The sequence below is a fragment of the Peromyscus eremicus genome, chromosome 4 (genome assembly GCF_949786415.1).
Source record: "Peromyscus eremicus chromosome 4, PerEre_H2_v1, whole genome shotgun sequence".
Classification (NCBI taxonomy): domain Eukaryota; kingdom Metazoa; phylum Chordata; class Mammalia; order Rodentia; family Cricetidae; genus Peromyscus; species Peromyscus eremicus.
In genome coordinates, this window is record NC_081419.1 from 101,886,633 (window position 1) to 101,903,101 (window position 16,469).

General features: G+C 49.5%; 2 protein-coding genes across 3 annotated transcripts in view; both read left to right on the forward strand.

Annotated features, from left to right (window-relative positions):
• Positions 1–10,024, forward strand: part of Acoxl (acyl-CoA oxidase like) — a 291,245-nt gene extending 281,221 nt beyond the window's left edge. Inside the window, exon 19 of the mRNA XM_059261383.1 lies at positions 9,022–10,024. Within this exon, the coding sequence (XP_059117366.1) occupies positions 9,022–9,210 (189 nt within the window). The 3' untranslated portion in view covers positions 9,211–10,024. The remainder of the gene's footprint in view (positions 1–9,021) is intronic.
• Positions 10,025–12,111: 2,087 nt separating this feature from the next.
• Positions 12,112–16,469, forward strand: part of Bcl2l11 (BCL2 like 11) — a 35,604-nt gene continuing 31,246 nt past the window's right edge. Inside the window, exons 1-3 of one of the 2 annotated variants that reach the window (XM_059261385.1) lie at positions 12,113–12,349; positions 14,739–14,875; positions 15,053–15,142. In XM_059261385.1, coding sequence (XP_059117368.1) covers positions 14,752–14,875; positions 15,053–15,142 — 214 coding nt within the window. In that variant the 5' untranslated portion in view covers positions 12,113–12,349; positions 14,739–14,751. Of the gene's footprint in view, positions 12,350–14,738; positions 15,143–16,469 lie in introns of both variants that reach the window. The other variant, XM_059261384.1, reaches the window with a different exon arrangement.

Genomic DNA, 16,469 nt, shown 5'->3' on the forward strand with positions numbered 1-16,469 from the left:
CAGTGTGCACTGTGTGTCTAGAACTCAGTCCACCTGCTGCAGAGCTTCGTAAGAATTGGAAGCCCACAGACTGCTTGGCATATGTCTGAGATTCATTAGTCCATCCCTCCGTTATTCCCTGGGTAGTGTTTCTTTAGACTTCTCTGGCCTCTCCCTGCCTGGTCTCCCTCCCCAAGGCTCTTTGCTATTAAGTTGCCTCCAGCAACCGGCCTTCACCTTTAGCTGACCTCAGGCTTGAATGTTTACAGAGTATGCAAGTCTCATTGTCCCTGGGTATTACCAGACATGCTTCCTAATCGATACATTCTCTCACTGTGTTAATACTCATTTCTCAGACATCTGATGATACTGAGCATCCTTTCAAGTGCTTACTGGTCATTTATATGTCAATATTTGTCTGATTTGGTCCTCCGCCCTCTTAAAAACTATATAATGCTATGTGGTAGGAATTTGCTAGACACGGTAAACACAAAAACTTTTAATTTTCCCATCCTGTGGCCTAGTCACTTTCTCAATGGTATCTTTTGATAAGCATCAGGCTTTAGGTTTGGTGGAATATAAGTTGTCAGTTTTTAATTTCTTCCTAGTGCCCTTGTGCTTTTTCTGAAAACTTTTTGCCTGACTGAAGGCTGTAAAGATATGTACCTATGCTTTCCTAGAAACTGAATGACATTTGCTTTTACAATGATGTCTACTTCCTATCTCAAATTAATTTCTGAGTATAGGATGATGTAGAGGTAGGTTAATTTTCATAAAGTTATCCAAGGGTCTAATCACTACTTGTTAATAAACCTTCCCTTTTCCATAGGAGTGTTTTGGCTTCTATGGGGAGAATCAATTAAACATATAATAATGGGGATGTTTGGGGGCTTCATATTCTACTCCATTCATCGATTTTTCTATTATTTTTACTAATTTTGTCTTTGTTGTTATAATCAATCTTATATTGACTGAATATTGCAAACCTCCTGTATAGTATATTCCTTTACAAAATTGTTTTGGCTATCCTATGTTTTTTAATTTCTCTATATATTTTAAAATTGCCTGTATGTCTCCTGCTTGTATTTACATTGACTCTAACTCAGTTTGGAAAGAACTGATACTCAAACAATCCATGAACATGGTGTGTCACTCCGTTCAGTCATTTGGCTCCAGGAGATCTTTTTAGATTAGTAATAGAATTCTTGAACATACTTCATTACATTCAGCCTTAATTTGTGTGTTCTTAAAGCTATTAAATGGTATATTTTCATTGTGCCTATCCCAATTACATGTTCTAGATGTAGTGTATACACAATTATTCTTTTAAATTTGCTTGCATACCTAAGCCTACTAAGTTCATATCCTACTTACAGCTCCTCTAAGTATTCAACTTTGGAGTATTCATTTATCATTATTATCAAGAAGGTATGTGTCCTGAAAGTTTTATCTTCATGGACACAAGAGATTTTAATAGCAACTTGCAAGGGCTACTGATTCTAGTTAGGATGTGAAAGAAGTTGGGAGAACTTTGCTCCCCTGTGAAGAAGATGCAGAATCTAGACAAGTAACGCCGTACAACCAAGGAAGAATGATGAAGGAACTTCATAGAAAAATGAGGTCTTTAGGGAGAAACCAAAAGCACTGGATGCTTCCAACATGGGGCGAGCGGTTGTCTAGAAAGCAGACAGGCATCAGTGTGGGCTTATCAGGCGGGCGAGACGCTGAAGTATGAGCTAAAATAGCTGGCATTGGGAAACGTGAAGCACGATAATAGATACTGCTCCAGCAGCTCTGTCCTACTGAATATTACACTGGCAAGGATGTAAGACACAGGGATGGTCTGAGGGGGTTGCAAATCCTATCGCATTCTAGTTGAGACTCAAGCATCCATAGATTTCGGTATCTGCAACAAGGTATCCCGGTCTCAGAAACACTCCCTGAAGACACCCAAGGGATGGCTGTGTTTACTCTGGCAGTTTGTGAGGCTTCTGCCCTTGAAGAAATTTTCTTATGACTGACAATCACTCCCTCTTGGTTATGTACTTATCAGGCTAAACCATCAGTTGATTAAAATACCATATTCTTTGGTATTAAAAGGTGTGAAACTAATGCTGCAGCTCTATGATAACCACCTAATTGAATATTCTTTCTCGTTTTGTGTAAATGCCTTTGTCTGTTAAAAATGCTACCAAGCGCAGCCCTGTGGTTGCTTTAATTCCTTTGCCAATACTTTCATATGGTTTCCTGTATTCGGAAGAGAAAGCGGTGTGCACTTGCCTTCTTTAGAAACTGGTCCTCTTATGAATCAGCAGCAGTGTGAATCAGTGTCAGACGCTTTATTAAGTGGTTGAAGTTGATGCCCCTGTGTCAGCACTCTTAGGAACGGTGAGTAAGCATTCTCAGTAAGAGAAATGCCAGAGCAGAAAGAAATCATATTCATTGCTAACTGGAGAATCTAGAGAATTTGTGATAATAATCATGGAAGGGCTAGGGATGTAGTTCGGGGGTGGAGTGCTTGCATGATGTATATGAGATCCTGGGTTCAAGCCTGTGCATCACAAATCATCGATATCATCACCATCATTTTTCCGTCTTCATGTGTGTTTGGCACACATGTTTTTACATGCATATGAGCACACGGGTGCTCGAGTATGTGTATATGTGCATGCATGTGGAGGCCCGAGATTGATATCAAGAGTCATCCTTAATTGATCCTTTCCCACCTTATTCATTGAGGCAAGGTTTCTCAATAAAACCCAGAATTTGATGATATGGCTAGTCTTGCTAGCTAGCTTACTCTGAAGATTCCGTTTCTGCCTTCTAAGGCTGAAATTACAGATGGAACTCATGACCAACAGTCATTTACATGACCCTGGGAATCTGAACTCTAGTCCTCAAGCTTGATCAGCATGTACTTGAACCATCGAGGGCATCCCCTCAGCCCAGTAATAATGATGTTTTATATGCTCAATCCGTGCAAGAGTCATGTGACACTTCTTAGTGATAAGAAACATACTTGGTTTAGAATGGTAACGCTGAGGTTCAAAGTCTCCATTCTTTCACTGAAATAGGCATTTCTAGGAATTCTTAGCAAATAGTTAATAGCTGAATGCTGTGTTACTCAGTTGAAAAACATTGCAATAGGAAGAACTTTTTTTTTTTTTTTTTTTTTTTTTGGTTTTTCAAGACAGGGTTTCTCTGTGTAGTTTTGGTGCCTGTCCTGGATCTCACTCTGTAGACCATTCTGGCCTCAAACTCACAAAGATCCACCTGTTTCTGCCTCCCGAGTGCTGGGATTAAAGACATGCGCCGCCACCACCCGGCTAGGAAGAGCATTTTGAAGGTCTGTCCGTCTGTCTGTCCTTGAGCTCTCTACTCAGCTTGAATGCTGCTGTTGGGTAGGTTAGAAGGTGGCCTCTTCAAATGTAACCTTCCCAATTACACAAAACGCTGTCAGCTAGAATTTAAGTGGATACAGAGTGTTCAGCTGGAATCCTGACCGATCTGACCCACAGAATTCTGTTTTGGGCTACTGGATCTTAACTATAGAAGACACCATGAGATAGCATGTGTTCTTGAAACTGGGGGTTTGAGAAAGCGAAGACCTGATGCTGCCATGAGCTATGGACCTGTGGTCAGTAAAGACAGGAGAAGAGCCCTGTCTCTGCATGGGTGGGTAAATGGGAGAGAGAACCTCAGAGTCAGGTGAAAGGTTATGCTTTGTATGAGCATATTGGACATGTCGACCTTTGTGCTCACTACCAATGAGATGGTGGCTGAGAGGGCATGTTATCTGTGGAAGGACTTGCTCTCTAGCTACCCCATGAGACAGTGTTTGCCTTTATAAAGGCTAAGCAGCTTGAATTACTTTTCTCACATCTGTGACCTAATACCTGGCAGGAGGCAGTTCAAAGGAGGAAGGATTTAGATAGGCTTGCAGCTGGAGGGTACAGCCCATCTTTGCAGGGAAGACCCAGCAGCAGGGGGTGCTCACATCCTAGTGAGCAGCTGGCTTTCTCCTTTCTCCCATTATTCAGGCAGGACCCAGCCGATGGGGTGGTTCGGCCTGCATTCAAAGTGGTTTTCCTGGCTGACTCAGAGCAATCCTCTCCTTAAAAGCCATCAGAACTCCCCTGCCACACACACATGCACATATACAAAGTGAGTCTCATGAATATTCTAGATGTTTATTAATCCAATAAAGTTGACAATCAAAGTCAGCCAAGGTAAAAATCTTAAGGGGGTGTAAATGGGTAGGGAATGAGCCAGAGCAAGGCCTCTGGTGTTCAGTGAAAATTGCCAGTTATAAGTCACAACAGGAGCAAAGATATTGAGTGATAGCTACAAATCATACAGAAGCCAGACTAGGTGGCGCACACCTTTAATCCCAGCACTCGAGAGGCAGAGTCAGGTAGATATCTTGAGTTTGAGGCCAGGCTGGCCTACAAAGTGAGTTCCAGGCCAGCCAAGGCTATACAGTAAGACTGTCTCAAAAACAAAACAGAAGTAATACTGAAACCTCGTTTCACCGGTAGCTTGAATTTTATCCCCATCACATCTTTAGATCAAATAATTTTTCTCAATTATTTGAAGATTTCCATTCACTTGTGTACTTGTGTGTACGCACAGGTGTACATGCTCGTGTGTGCACATGTGGTAGCCAAAGTCCACATTGAGTGTCTTCCTCGGTAGCTCTCCTCCTCTTTCTCCGTTTTAGAGACAGGGTTTCTCACCGAACTTGGAGCTCACGGAGTGGGCCAGACTGTCTAGCCAGCCAGCCCCAGGAGTCCCCACCTCCTCCAGCAATGCTGGCATGGCAGGTGCATGTTTTACCACTTTCTGTTATGTTTCTTGTTTAATAGCATAGGTGTGGGTCCTCGCACGTGTGTGGCAAGTACTGTAACAACCAAACCATCTCTCCAGCCCTGAAGATACTCTTTCTTTTTTTTAAAAAAAGATTCATTTTATTTTTTTTTTTGTGTGTGTGTATGTATTTTTCTGTGTCTGTGTGTATATACACACATAGATGCCATGAAGTTGAAGTTACAGGCACTTATAACCATATGTGGATTCTGAGAACTGAACTCAGGCACTCTTCACTCCCAGGCCTTTCCCAGTCCCAGTTCCTCTTCTCTTTTGGTTTCTCTCCCAATATCCAGGTTTATAAAAAATCAGGTTGGCTGAAAATAGCGGACAAGAAATTACTTGATACCAAATGGTCCTTTAGAGGATGGAAGTCAACTCCAACTGATTCCTTTAGAAAATGGGGCATAATTGATATAGCAAGTTTATTTGCTTTGCATGTCTGGACATTAGCCATCAACGGTGATTCATTCCAGTTCTGTGAGGCTACAGCCTTAAATGTGGTCATATCTAGGGTACAGTCAAGAGGGCACAACCGTGTTGAGAGGGGCAAGGTGGCCCTTTGACAGCATCAGCAGTGGGTGCTGGCTGTTGGTCAAGACTCCTTGGTCCTTCTTCATTAGGTTTCCATCCTCCAGCAGGTGATACTGGACAGCGAGTGGTATCCTACTCACAGGAAAGCAAGAACGGGACTGCAAAGCCTCTTTAAGGCCTAGGCTGTGGAATCCCCTTTCTCCACGTTCTACAGGTTAAGTGAGCCATATGCCCTCTCACATCCGTGGCATGGGTATACAGACTCTAGCACAGTGTCCAAGCAGGAAACTGATTAGCTACTCATCTCTCCATGCATTTCATGGGTTTCCCCTGAACGCACCTGGAGCTGGAAGCAGAGGCAAGACACAGAAGCAGGAAATCTTCATGCACAGAGTGCAGACCATGGTGGGGTGCCACACCCTGCAAACTCCTATATTGTCAGGGCCTTGCTGAGTGGAAATCGAAGAGCTTAGAGGGTGGGAAGCTTGGAGATTGCCGGTGCTAGGCTACCCTATCCTAGTTGGATATGGCAGCGCAGGGAAAGTCAAACAGGAGAGAAGTAAGAAACTCGAACAGGTGGGTATAGAGAGCCAAATGAGACAGGAATCCCTCCTCCCAGGTTACATAGTAATATAGCCACAGTCTTGATCCTCGTGTTTCTGCTTGCTTTCTTATTTGCTATTTATTATCTTATGTGTCTCTGTGTATGTCTGCTAGTCTGTATGTGTACCACATACATACACATACATACATACATACATATGTACAAGTACTTTCGGAGGCCAAAACAGGGCATCAGATCCCATGGAACTGGGGTTACAGGCAGCTGTGAACCACTTGACCTGGGTGCTGGCAACCAAACCTGGCCCCTCTGTTGCAGAACATTAGTTTACACTGTGTGAAAGGCACCTCTGATTGGTTTAATCAAGAGCTGAATGGCCAATAACTAGGCAAGAGAGGATAGGAGGGACTTCTGGAGAGAGATGGGAACTCTGGGAGGAATCTGAGGCATGGGGAATTTGCCAGCGAGAATGTACAGTATGGGGGAGAGGTAATGAGCCGTGTGGCAGAATGTAGATTAATATAAATGGGTTAAGTTATGAGTTATTAGGAACGAGCCTAAGCTAAAGCCAAGTTTTCATAATTAATAAGAAATCTCCATGTCATCATTTGGGGGCTGGCAGTCCAAAGAAAATCTAATGACAGTCCTATGAAAGAGCACCAAGGGCTTGTAACCCATGAGCCATCTCTCCAGGCCCTACTCAAGTACTTTTTTTTTTTTAGTAAGGGGATTGTGTTTTTATTTTAAGATTTATTTTTATTTTATGTGTATGAGTGTTTGCTTACATGTATGTATACATGTATGTATATGCACCATGTGTGTCCCTGGAAGGCCAAAAGAGAGCACTAGGTCCCCTGGAACTGGAGTTAGAGACAACTGCCACCATGTGGGTACTGGGAACTTGATCCAAGGTCCTCTGCAAGAGTAGCAAGTATGCTTAACCACTGAGCCATATCCCCAGCCCTTAGGTTTCATTTTTTGAAGCCTCTGAAATTTTGCAATAGCTTCCTGATGCAAGAGGTTATGACTGTCTTCAGTGTGCAGTGTGCACATGAGCTTTTCAAGTCCATTATGAAACCCAACACAGGACAGGACTACAGTTCAAATATTGGAAGTGAAAGGGGGTAATGATTATGATCTTACTAACAGGCAAAGCTGGACGGAAGTAGGGTGTATGACAAGAGTCCTGGCCCATCTTTCCCTCCATACATTCAAGGTTCTGTTGCAGGAAGGATGAAGAAAGTGAAAGGAAGGGTGTTTTAGACTACTCCAGAACTTGAGATTTAGAAGCTATCTTACCCGTCAATGTTTGGTGTTCCTAGGCAGTCCAATGTTCTTTTTCAGTGTCTGATGGGGTCATTACTGGAGAATTGTGAGTACAGAAATACTCTTCCTCACCAGCCATTTGGTGAGTCCTTCTTTTTCTTCTTCTTCTTCTTCTTCTTCTTCTTCTTCTTCTTCTTCTTCTTCTTCTTCTTCTTCTTTCTTCTTCTTTTCTTTTTATTATTATTATTATTATTATTATTATTATTTCTTCTTCTTTCTCCTCCTCCTCTTCCTCCTCCTCCTCTCTTTCTCCTCCTCCTCTTCATAGCAAATAGAGACCACTTTCTGTAATTTCTACCTCTGACCTTCAAGTCTATAGTCAGCACTAGACAAATGAAACCGTGGTGTTCTCTCATAAGCCTTCTTTCAAAGCGAGTTTCCCCCATTGGCGACGACATGACAAGAGTTGCCTAGCTGCCTTAATGAAACCCAAAGGGAACATTATCTTGAATGACAACATGTGGCAAGTTCAGGGCTGTGTATACCATCATGGTTTTGAAATGTGTGGTTAAAGACATCAAGAGTTGACAGATTAGTTGGGGATTTGTCAAGAGTATTAATTACAGACTTGGAAACCCTGGTCAGTTACGGTCTGTCTTGTCGCATCTTGCAAATGTGATCAAAGTCTTTTCAGTACTTATTTGATGGTGCCTAACCCACGGTGTGTGAAGAACGAAGCTTTTCATTAGGAATCACTGGTGCAGTGGGGCACATTTTTAAGGAAGAAGCCCTTGAATGTGTCCCCCCCCTCCACACTTCTTTCCACCTCCCTCTTTCGTTTGGGCAGTCACTATAGTTTCTGAACACCTGAAATTTTTTTTGAGGGGTGCTCTTGCAGGGGAAAAAGTCTTAAAATGTGGACAGCACACAAAGATAAAAATGGGGCCCATAAAAGTTGTTTTGAAAACTATAAAAACTATAAAAACAAGCCATGAAGCCTGAAGGTTGTTGTGATTTAGTCAGTCAAAGAAATGTATAGCTAGCTTTATGAAGACTTGAAAAAATGTCAGAATTACAGTATGTAGCTGCTTTGGAAAAAGAAAAACAGGCCTCCGCCCTTGCGCGTGCTGGCACCTAAATCATGGAAAGTGAAATAGAAACACAGCCAGCCAAGTGCAACTTCTCCAAAGCTCTGGCCTGCCACATCCCCCCCCCCCCCACACACACACACTTCTTCTGGGAAGTCTATCCGGATGTACCTGCACTGGCTAGCAGAGTGCAGGGGACCGCTCGTCCATTTTGCACAGTTGGAGAGCGCGGAAAGTGATGAGCGCCTAGTCTTGACTTGCTTGGTGGTCCACTCCAGGCATGGGGACCCTGGCTTGCTCCTTTCAGGCTTTGTTGGCACCCTTCTGGCAAGATGGGTCAGGTCTTTTCTGCCCCTCATCTTTTCAGAGGCTCTTATTGTCAGTTGCCTCGGCGCGCCAGAGGGTGGCACTCCAGAGGTGAAGAAGGGCAGGAAGAAGAAAAGGGAGCGAAGAGGAGGCAGCGTTCACTCTCAAACGCGAGTCTCTAGTTACCAGGATAGTATTGGGAAAGAGCCCCTATCCTTAGAGCCTTAGCGGAAAAACCTAGATTTCGGCCGGACCTGAGGGTCAGAGACTTAGAAATTTTAAAGAAGACACAGGTTGTTTAGAAACAATAACTTCCTGTGTTGTGGGGAATTTCTGCCCTTCTGAGTGATTGGGGGCGGATGGAAAGTCCTCCATGAGCGCGCCCACATCCGACCTATCCCTTTGTGTCGTGTTTTGCAGTTGCTGGATTTGTGCGAGTCCGTGAGGGATGACGCCCTGAAGGTGATCTCTGCTTTCAACATTCCACACACCATCCTCCATGCACCAATCGCAGGAGTCCCCAACCCCCGGGCTGCCTGGGCCTTCTACCCGGCGCCTATGCCAACGCTGGTGCGGGAAGGAGCGCGCTCCCAGCTGTCCAAGCTGTGAGCCAGGCTATTGCCGGTGTGTCGAGAAATGTAGTGGCCGGTCTGCAGCTTGCCATTGAAGTTCTCTTCAAATAGCTCCCAGAGCTGGAGCAGGGGCCAAAGTGGCAGGTGCAGGACCGCCACCCTTGGGGTTTTGGTCACGCAGAGGAGGAGGTCTGGCTAAGGCTGGCAAGGTTCAGGACAGGTTGTCGGAGAGAAGAAAACTAGGTGGATGCCCGGAGAGAGTACTGTAGTTTATCCTGGTCTGGTAACCTCTCCTGGCCCTTGCCTTGACCTTTTCCAGCCGCGGCACTAGATCCCCAGACAATCGGGTGGTCTTGCCCAGAGCCTGGTGCCATCAAAGATCTCTGCTGTCATCAGTGACTCAGATTCCCAGTGACTTCGAAAAACTCTGATGCTGGGTGAAAAAAAAAAATCAAAACATGAAAATCAAACACCCTCAAGCAAAAGGGTGGGAGGAAAGCTCCACCCACTCCAAGCGCGGGCAAAAGTTCAGCAAGGGATGATTAGTGAATCAGACTTGCTCCAGCTCTGCTAGAAAACCGGCTGGCGAGAGAGGGGGAGCATGACCCTGGAGTCGAGCTGGTCCCACCAGGTAGGCGATCTCTGGACCGCGCAGGGCGACGCGCGCGCGCGACAAACGTTTCGCCGCCCTAAACTGTAATCCGCCCTTTAAAAAAAAAGCGTAGATGCAAAGTTTAATAAATTAAGCGATAGAAAAGTGCTCCCGCGGCTTGGAGGGGTAAGGGAGGTGGGCCTGGGAAATAGCTGCAATAAACTGGTTTTGGAATTTGGAGAGACTACACAGGCGGAAATGAATTTCTCATTTATGTCCTGACTTTGGCGTTGCTCAGTTTCATTCTCAAATCTAGCCATCGCCTTGCTTTCCTCTCTCCACATCCCGTTGCCAGCCTCAGGAAGGCACGGGTGACCCACTGGCCTTCCCACGCTGTTGTTCTCTGCTGCCAGATTGATCCCAGGAGTTCTCCTGACGCTGCGGGAGAAGGCTGCAAGGGCCCAGGGGCCCGTGACCACCTGTCGTGAGGCACTTGGTGGAAGCTCCCTAAACTGCCTTGATCGCTGGTGATGCAAGAGCCTCCGCTTCCAGGCCGGCTTCCTAATTAAGCCCTAAATAAGAGCACCATAGCCCAGCCCTTTGCTTTCCCCAGGGCCTGAATGTTTTCTTTTAGCGTGCCCAGAGTTGCAAAATCGGAAGACTCCGGGGCAGCCTGCTCCTACAAAGAAACAGTGGCGATAAGATTTTTTTTCTTGTGTAGTTCTTTTCTAGTCGGGTTCTGAGGTGCCTGGCTCCCGGCTGAGAGCGCGGAGCAGGCAGACTTGGTATTGGCTGGGGGCTTTCGGAGCAGCAGCAGACCGGGTTGCATGGGTGGGATGCCGAGTGGCCAAGGCACAGTATTAGCTCGCAGCCTTGGTCAGGATAGACCTGCATCTGCCGCCTACTTGGCGGCATCCACACCAATGCCCTGTGCGCTCTTGTAGCGAACACCCCTCACCCACGGAAGTGACACGGCTTTGTCACGAGCCCCCCAGCTCCTCTGAGAACCAGTGGCTTCTTTGATCTCCCTCAGGATTCATCCGAGAACCGAGACTTTAACCTAGGGCTGTGCTGTGTCACGCTGACGTTAGAACCGCTTATAAACACCGAAACGACCAAGATGGTCCGACATTGGGACGACAGGTCGAGTCACTTGTTCATGAAAGAGTCACTTCCTTCTCTCTGCCAGCCTGGATGCGGGCTGGGTAGCCCTTAAATCGAGTTTCCTTAATCTTCACACGTAGGATACCGGATGCTCCATTTCCAGACCAACTTCACCCGGCCGCCGCGGTGAGAGAGAGAAGGGGTGGGGTGTGTTGCACCATTGACTTCGATGCAGGGGGGAGGGATACGAAGGCCTCAGGAGATTTTTCGACCCCCCCCCCCCCCCCGCATGGCTTTACCAGCGCGACCTGAACTCCGCTGCTCCGCGGTCGCCAGCTTCGGACAGACAGTTCCTAGCGGTACTCTGTAAACCCAATAACTTTCGAGGCTCCCAACAGAACGCATGGCACAGCCGTCTTTCCTCGGTAGCCCCCCCTTCTTTCCTTATAATTACTCTTTTTTAGTTACTTTCTCATTCCCCTATTTTATTTGCTTGCCGTGCGCACCCATTGCGACCCGAAGCTGAGCTGTAGACCTAGGATCGTCCCTTGCCTTTTTCTCAACCACCAGCTCTGCTTCTTAAGTAGCTGGGCATTGGGGAAAATAACAACACACACACACACACACACACACACACACACACACACACACACACAACCAGGTAGATCCTAAATGGCGACAGAAGGCAGTGGCGTTAAAGAGTCCCGCATGAGGCACAACCGAGGAGGGGTGAATATCTTGCTGATCTGGGTTCCCTGGAGGCCATGAATTCTTGGAGATGACATTCAAAGGCCAATGCACCAACCCATGGTTTGGGGCTGAGAAGCTCCGCAAAGCAAGGTCGCAGGGACGCCTCCTGCGACTTCCCACTGGTGCCCGCGGCCAAGCTGGACACAGAACAGTGTGCCCTGAGCGCCCCCTAAGTTCCGCTCTGCGAGGTGGCCGCTACAGGCGGACAGGGAGGGGCAGGGAGGGGCGGGTACATTCAGGGTGGAGGATGGGCTTGCATGCAGCTGCCCGCGGGCCAAGTCACTAGGGTAAACACGCTAGGGTAGGCGGAGCGCGCGCGCTGCAGGCAAGCTGCGGGGTTACCCTCGCCAGTACCTGTCGCAGCCTGCACGCGCCAGCGGCCTAAGGGCCGCGGGGGGGGTGGGGCTTGCTTTCCGGTTCGCGGAGGGCCGGACCGAGCGGGGGCGGAGCCCGCGGTGATTGGGCACGGGAGCGGGGGCCCCGTAAGAGCCGAGTCGCTGGGCCAGGCTGGTTTCACTTCGCTCCCCGCAGGCACTGGGTCACCAGCTGTTTGGAGCTCTGCGGTCCTTGCCGCCTTCGCCGTCACCAGATTCCTGCAGCCGCTCTGCGAACTGTGCCCCACTTGCATCTGCACAATCTCTGCTGCTCCCCGCCGCCACCTCCTCGGCGCCCTTCCCCGGCCCTCGTCCCCCCAATGTCTGACTCTGATTCTCGGACTGAGAAACGCAAGGTAAACACTCCGCGATTCGCGATTCCCGGGGGCGCCCGCCGGGGACCGATGGAAGACAGGCGCCGCAGGCGCAGAGCGGCTTCATCTGTCTCCGGTGTCGCACGTGCGGGTGGAGGCGCTGGTTTGTCCCGCTTGGCGCGCGGCTGCAGGAGGCGAATGCCGCGAGTCGCGCCGAGGTCCCTGCCTGGCAGGGCACTTCTGGGAAAGGGTCGTAGGCACAGAAGCTGCGGGCACTGAGCCGAAGTCTGGCTTGGGCCGGGATGCCGCACGAAGGGCTGGTGAGGCATCTCTCGCGGGCCGGGAGGGCGCGTAGTCTCGGCTTGGAGCCGAGGACCCGTTCCGTGGTGCCCGGCAGTACGTCCAGCCGGGAAGCGTCGCCGCGAGCCAGGCGGCCCGGGAGAAGCAGCCGCGCGTTAGCCGCGGGCCGGTAGGCTTGGCTCTTCGCTGGCGCGGCTTCATTGCGGAGGTTTGAGTATTAAAATCACACGCGCCCAGACTTTGCTTGTATTCATTCAAGCCACGGTTTGGCCACAGTGGCCGATTTCGCTTTCCCGGATGTCCCTGGCGGCCCTGTCCAGTTTGCGAGCGTCCTATGGACGCTGAGGGCCACAGTATCTACAGGAGCTGAAAGACCCCATAGGCCTCCCAGGACCACTTAGGCTACGCGTGTTCCGAGCCCCGGGCAGCTGACTGCCCGGTCGGCTCTATGGAGCAGGATCGCACCGGGACCCAGTCGCACGGGCTGGTGGCTTGGTGAGCTCCCGGGCCTCTTGCCCCCAGGCAGGCGCTGCTTATGGAGGGCTAACTGGACGCTGGGGGTTTGGATGTACACGCCAAGACCGGAGGTGGTCGTTCATATTGGGTGCGTGTCGGTGGCACATGGGGCACAACAGGTGAAGTTGCAGAGAAGTTCGCTTCGGGACTGCGGAGGGTCTTTGCCTCGAGCGGCCTGGAGTGGGATCGTGGCCCGGTGGATCCCAGGAGGACGCGGGTCCCGCTTTGTCTCTAGTGTCCCGCTGCCCAGGCGGCGGGAACTCCCGCAGGGCGCGCGGCGACCGGGCCGGGCCGGGCCCAGGGGCGGGGCGCGGCGCGGAGCGAAGCAGCCCGGCCCCCTAAGTTCCAGCCAGAGTTGCGGCGGCCGGCAGAGCCGGAGCGGCGCTGGGCGGCGAGTTTGTCAACAATCGCCTCGCCTTCGGCTGCCTGACCCGTAGGCGCCGCCCTCGCCGCCTCTGCCCATTGGCTACAATGGGGAGCCACCGCGCGCGGGCCAATGGGGAGCACTGGCAGCCGGCGCCAGCGGCGCAGGGCTGGCGGTACCCGCGCGGCGGCGGGAGCTGCGCGCGAGGGGCGGAGCGGGAGGAGGCGGAGGATGATCCCGGCGGCGGCCGGTGCAGCGCGGGCCACAGGCGCGGCGCGCGAAACCTTGGGCTCCCCGGCGGAGCGTGGCGGCGGGCGGACGGGCAGGCGCGGGACTCTGGAGCCCAGGGCCCGGCTTTGTTTTCCTTGCCTCCTCGGCGGCGACGCTCTGGGGTCGTCCGATCGGCGCAGGACACCGCGCTTGGAAGGGAAGGGGAGGACGTGAGTCTCGTCGTGGTGGCCCGGGGAGGGAAAGAGTCTCCGGGGTGGAAGCAGCCGCGCGCCGGGTATTGCCGAGCGCGCTCAGTTAGGTGTGAAGCTTGCAAAGGGGATGGCTCCGAAGGCCCCCATTTGGAAGTGTACACATTCGGGCAAGGTTGCTCCCGAGAGAAGTGGTTTCGTGTTTGGGGTGGCGCGCAGGGGCTGGCAGCAGGAGGGACCTTGCGGCCGAGGGCGCTCGACCCGGGCGGAGCTGCGCTCGGAGTTACAAACTCTATTGTGACGCACTTACTACGACTGACGGCCGCTGCCAAACCTTCTCCAGACTTGCTGCCCTCAGCATTTTCGGCAAACAATGGGGCCGGAGCAGGGAAGGCGGCCAGCCGCCTGCAATCTCTGCATCTGCGCCCGCTCCTGTGCTCCAGCGTCGCGTCTGAGCCCGGGAAATGAGAGCCCGCTGGGACTTTCAGACTTAATTCAAGTTTGTCCTGAACGAAAAGCACGAAATGTAGTAGGCTTCCCACAAGCTGCTCCTCATGAAACTTCTGTGCTTGTGTATGTGCGTGAGCGCACCGACTCCACAAGCTATGGAGTTGATACTTTGTTTTGTTTGGTGGTCTAATTTAGTTCCACCCTGCACCAAAATAAACACCTCATTATCTTGGGTGCACTTTTAATCTTACTTGGAAGATGATCAGAAAAGTAAACATAACAAAGATATAAGATTGACTCTAGAATTCGTAAGGAGTAGGTGGAATGATTTTATGACTTAGTTTGCTGAAGATAATCTTTTTTCCCCCCAATTTCCTTGCAGAAAAAAAGACCAAATGGCCAAGCAACCTTCTGATGTAAGTTCTGAGTGTGATAGAGAAGGTGGACAATTGCAGCCTGCTGAGAGGCCTCCCCAGCTTAGGCCTGGGGCCCCTACCTCCCTACAGACAGAACCGCAAGGTAATCCCGACGGCGTCGGCGGCGAAGGGGACCGCTGCCCCCACGGCAGCCCTCAGGGCCCGCTGGCCCCACCGGCCAGCCCTGGGCCTTTTGCTACCAGATCCCCACTTTTCATCTTTGTGAGAAGATCTTCTCTGCTGTCCCGGTCCTCCAGTGGGTATTTCTCTTTTGACACAGACAGGAGTCCGGCACCCATGAGTTGTGACAAGTCAACACAAACCCCAAGTCCTCCTTGCCAGGCCTTCAACCATTATCTCAGTGCGATGGGTAAGCCATGCCCGGGTAAGAAAAGAGGCAGGTGGTGTGTGCTTGTTTGAATACTGGCTTCAAGGATGTGGGTGGCATGTAAAGCCTCGGTGGAATGACTTGTTCTATATTTTGATGGAAACGGAAGACGTTTGGAGAGCTCAACACGTTTCTGTAATTTGTAAATTGTGTGGCATGAATTTATGGAAGTACAAACATCATCAACCTGTTGAGCTGCAAAGTTTGAGTCTCTGCAGCCTTCAAGCCGAAGCTTATAACCAGGGTATAATTGGTCTCAACCACCAAGCTTAGATATTAATATCATTGTGTTAGAAAAGGACCTGGTCAGATATATAAAATAGTTTAATACCCACTGGGGATGTGAAGAAAGAGATGGGCAAATTGATCATCTCTGAAGACAGGGTCCACAGAGGTTGTCTCCAGCAGACCCAACATAGAACCCTGAAGATGCTTTTATGCCCAAATTCCCCTTTAAGCTCCTTCTTGCTTCAAGGGATTGGACTTAGTATGGATGAGATTAGATTGTGGATTTTTATTTCAAGGGCTAAAGTCAGTGTTAGAATCTTTTTTTAAAAAAGTACATTCTTATTTCTGAGATTTCATTCATGCATACAGTCTCATTTGATCAAACTCATTCCCCTGCCCCTAACGACTCCCAGATCTGTGTGAGACTCTTAAACCAAGAGAGCATATTCATGGTGATGCACAGTAAAACTGGTGAGGGAACAGAGCCAGTAGGCTCAGTGGCATTTGGGAGAGTGTTTGCCCCATCAGCAATAAGGTTGCCCCCGATTGTGGCCGTGGGGACATGAGGTCTTAGAGTGCCAGTGTTTCTATACTGCATTATAACCAGGACTGTGGATTCTGAAGTCAAGAATCCAACATTTAAACATTGACAACTACTTAAGCTCCTTTAGTGACCGTTAAAAGCCAGGTTGAGACATCTGTAGACTGGATTTGACTCTTTAGACCTCTTAGCTTGTGACTGGGGCTGTGCACATTTCTGGTTCACCCCAGGGAAGAGATGGCTCTGCATGTCGCTTCTCCACCAAAAGCAAAAGTATGTATTTTGATCCTTATCATCCACAACCATGTTTGGTATGTGTCCGGCTAGCCTGTCCTGCAGAAGACATCAGGAGCTTGTTCGTGGTATCAGTTAGCACATTTGATATCTAAGCCATATGTGAGCTGCGCGTTGCCTGAGTTCTGGGGACTGTTAAGCCCTCCTAACTGAAAGGAGCTGAAAGTCTTATGTCCGCTATTACTTTAGCTATTACTTGTAGTAGTGTTTCGGAACAGGCGCTTGCCACCGTTCTGCCATAAAGTA